The 3,094-nt window shown below is 39.4% G+C and overlaps 1 protein-coding gene across 1 annotated transcript in view; it reads left to right on the top strand.

Moving 5' to 3' along the window:
• Positions 1 to 3,094, top strand: part of nol9 (nucleolar protein 9) — a 23,414-nt gene that overhangs the window by 5,486 nt on the left and 14,834 nt on the right. The window contains exons 4-5 of the mRNA XM_014027951.1: positions 1,114 to 1,244; positions 2,232 to 2,367. Coding sequence (XP_013883405.1) covers positions 1,114 to 1,244; positions 2,232 to 2,367 — 267 coding nt within the window. The remainder of the gene's footprint in view (positions 1 to 1,113; positions 1,245 to 2,231; positions 2,368 to 3,094) is intronic.

Here is a 3,094-nt window from a genome sequence, read left to right as displayed (position 1 = left end):
GGGATATATCGTATCGTGACCCCTCTGTTATGATATGTATCGTATCGCCATATTCTTGCCAATACACAGCCCTACTATTCGTGCACATCACTGAAGAGGTGTGTACTACATTCAGCAATGGCAAAAACAGGAGAGTTTTTTTAACGTCAGTCAATAAACAATGGGATCATCACCTGCTGCCAGTTACTCCAACAATAGCATTAGCTTGCTAATGTACGTAGTGGTGCTGTGAGGACAAATGTCCCACTGGAAACTGTTCACTGGTGGTTCAGACTATTTAAACCAGTATGTTAGTATTCAGAAAGTCAGAGGTCTAAAGTACTTGAAAAAAATAATGAACAGAAAATGACTTTGGTAAAAAGAAATCTCACTGATGAGAAAACTACTCAAGTAAAAGTCATAAAACTGTTCACAAAGATTTGAAAAGTAGAAGTACTTTTACACACACTAAGAAAAAACTGTTAAATTTACTGAACCAAACTGGTTCCACTGAGCCAGGTTGAGTAAATTGAGCGATGTGTTTATTCATTGCTCAGTTTACTCATCTAGTCTTAGTGGAGCCAGCTGACACGACTTTGAGTAAATTCAACACTTCATTTTTTTTATAGCAGGAACTTCTTTCATGATGAGTTCAAACATATTTAATTTTGTAACGAGTAACTAGGTGTTACATTTTAAAGTAAAGAAGTAAAAGTATCATTTTTAGCTTTAAAATGTATCAACGTAAAAGTAGCTGTTTAAAAAATAGTTGGTAAAATTACAAATCCTCAAACTACTTAATGACTGTAACAAAGTAAGTGTACTTAGTTAATATAAACCTCTGCAGAAAATTCATATAACAAAAATAAAAAGAGTTTTTGGTACGAACTGGTAAACTTCAGCACTACTGAGCATAATTGCCTGGTTTTATCTGTATAAATGTGGATGTGCTTGCTGTTCTTTGTGTTGCTTTAAAGTGTGMCTTCCTCATTGAATATATTTGGTCAACAATCCTCATTTTTTCAAAATGTCTGCCCAACACTGTTTGTAGCTCTGAGAGTTTTAATGCAGATTTCATCACTGCTGCTGTTTGTCATAAGTGTTTCAAGTTTGTTTMTTTTGTTGTTTTTTTAGCATCTCGGAAGAAATTGCTTAAAAAGGTAACACCATCATCAAGCATCGTTCTGCTGGAGCCCATGGAGACGTCCCTGACCCACTTCCTGTCCAGTTTCACAGAGCTCAGTGGACTGTTCAGCACTCCTGTGGTAAGTTGGCTCATTTCCTTCAGGCTCATCTTGAGAACATGACTTCTTCACAGTGTTTAAACATGTTGATCAGTTAGTTGTCCCACATCGCCAAGGCAGGGGACTTAGAAATGCTCTCCATCCATCTGTCCGTCCGTCCATTACAGTTTCACAAAGCTGTAACTTTCACATAGAAAAACTAAAATACCAAACTTGGCATGTCATCTATATTGCATGCCCGACCATACCGTGTGGTCATAAGACATCATCAAAGCCCCGCCCCCCTGACAACAGGAAGTGACATTTTTTGGCTTGGAAAGCTCCATCTTTGTCCCTCTTGACCCAATCAGCAACAAATTGTGTTAGAACACAGATCAGAACTTGATCTCACTTGTTTTCAAGCACAAAGACTTTTTGATGAAAGACAGGATCATGGCGGTGCGGTGAAGTCAGACATCACGCCGTTGACATATGTTGGGCTGAAATATGTGGAATTCAGAYCCAAACGTAAGTCAACGGCGTGAACTACAATTAGGCCACACCCTCCAAAAATTTGAACGCATTCATGTAGTGGGGTGGATTAGGATCAACCATAGAGAAATGGGTGCAGATTGGCTCTAAATAACACACATTTCAGCTGATCTGCACCCAATTAACTATGGTCAGTCCTAATCCACCCCACTACAGAAATGTAGTCAATTTTTGGGGGGCGTGGCCTATTTCCTTCACAGCAACCTGTACAATTGTTTAAAAAAATTAGCCCCAACCCATGCTTGGATCTGGAATCATGAAATTTAGTACARYTGTAACATTTCAGGACTTAAAAAAGTCTCTTGGAGTTATGGTCCTAATTTTCACACGCAATAAATCAGACGTACATTATCCAGTCTCTAACCAGTGGTTGTGTCACTACTGAATGGCGACGGGGGACATCAGTGACGGTTGGCATGGAGTTTTGTCTTGGTAATGTGGTGATTTAAAGAGTTCACTCTGACTTGTTCTTTATAGAGGGAATTCATGTCAGCTGTTCTGGACACACCGCTGAACGGTCTGGGCATGATTCCTCTGGCCAGCACGGTTGAGGGCCTGAAAACATCCAGCAGCTGTAAAGATGCCCTGAACACGGTGGTGAACGCTTGCAAAGGTGAGCAGCGAAGTTCTGACTCTCCTCCCAGACGTGTCCTTATGTCCACAGAGCTGTAAAACACACAGCGTCTGTGTGTCACTTATACACAATCTGCAGAACTGTTCAGCCACTGCAGCATTTATTCTGCTTTTTTTCTTACAACCCTGAATTAAAAATGATTTAATTTACATTTTAATTTACGCAACATTACTACTATTATAATTATGCAAAATATGTTTATTTACTGTGAAACGAATAAGAATAAAAACAGAAAACCTGAACATACATGATTTAAAATCCCCTTTGAGCCACATTAACCATGTTTCCATCAAGGCTTTTTGATGCGCATTTAGAAGTGTCGCATTAAAAATGCGAAAATAGTCGGATGGAAACAGCGAAATTTGGAAAAAAAATCCTCAATTTGCTAAAAAGTTTTTACACTCGCCTGAGGTGGTTTTTGGATGATTCGTAAAGTTGTTAATGCGCAAAACGGGAGATGGAAACACYTTTGCCGAATAAATTCTGACGTAGCGCATATTTACCTCACGTGACGTTCAGCTGTTTCCACTTTCCTGCCTCGTCCCGGATGTTACCATAAACGCGCGAAAACATGGCTGCGAACAACAACAACAGGTACGTGTAGACTGACGAAGAGACGAGAATATTTCTCTCTTTAATTCACGAAAGAAACGTTAAATTAGCCATTAAGCCGTTAAATCGTTCCATTGTCTCGAGATGATTAGCC

This window comes from Austrofundulus limnaeus, unplaced genomic scaffold, assembly GCF_001266775.1.
Source record: "Austrofundulus limnaeus strain Quisiro unplaced genomic scaffold, Austrofundulus_limnaeus-1.0 Scaffold703, whole genome shotgun sequence".
NCBI lineage: Eukaryota > Metazoa > Chordata > Actinopteri > Cyprinodontiformes > Rivulidae > Austrofundulus > Austrofundulus limnaeus.
This window is presented reverse-complemented; position numbering and strand designations above follow the sequence as displayed.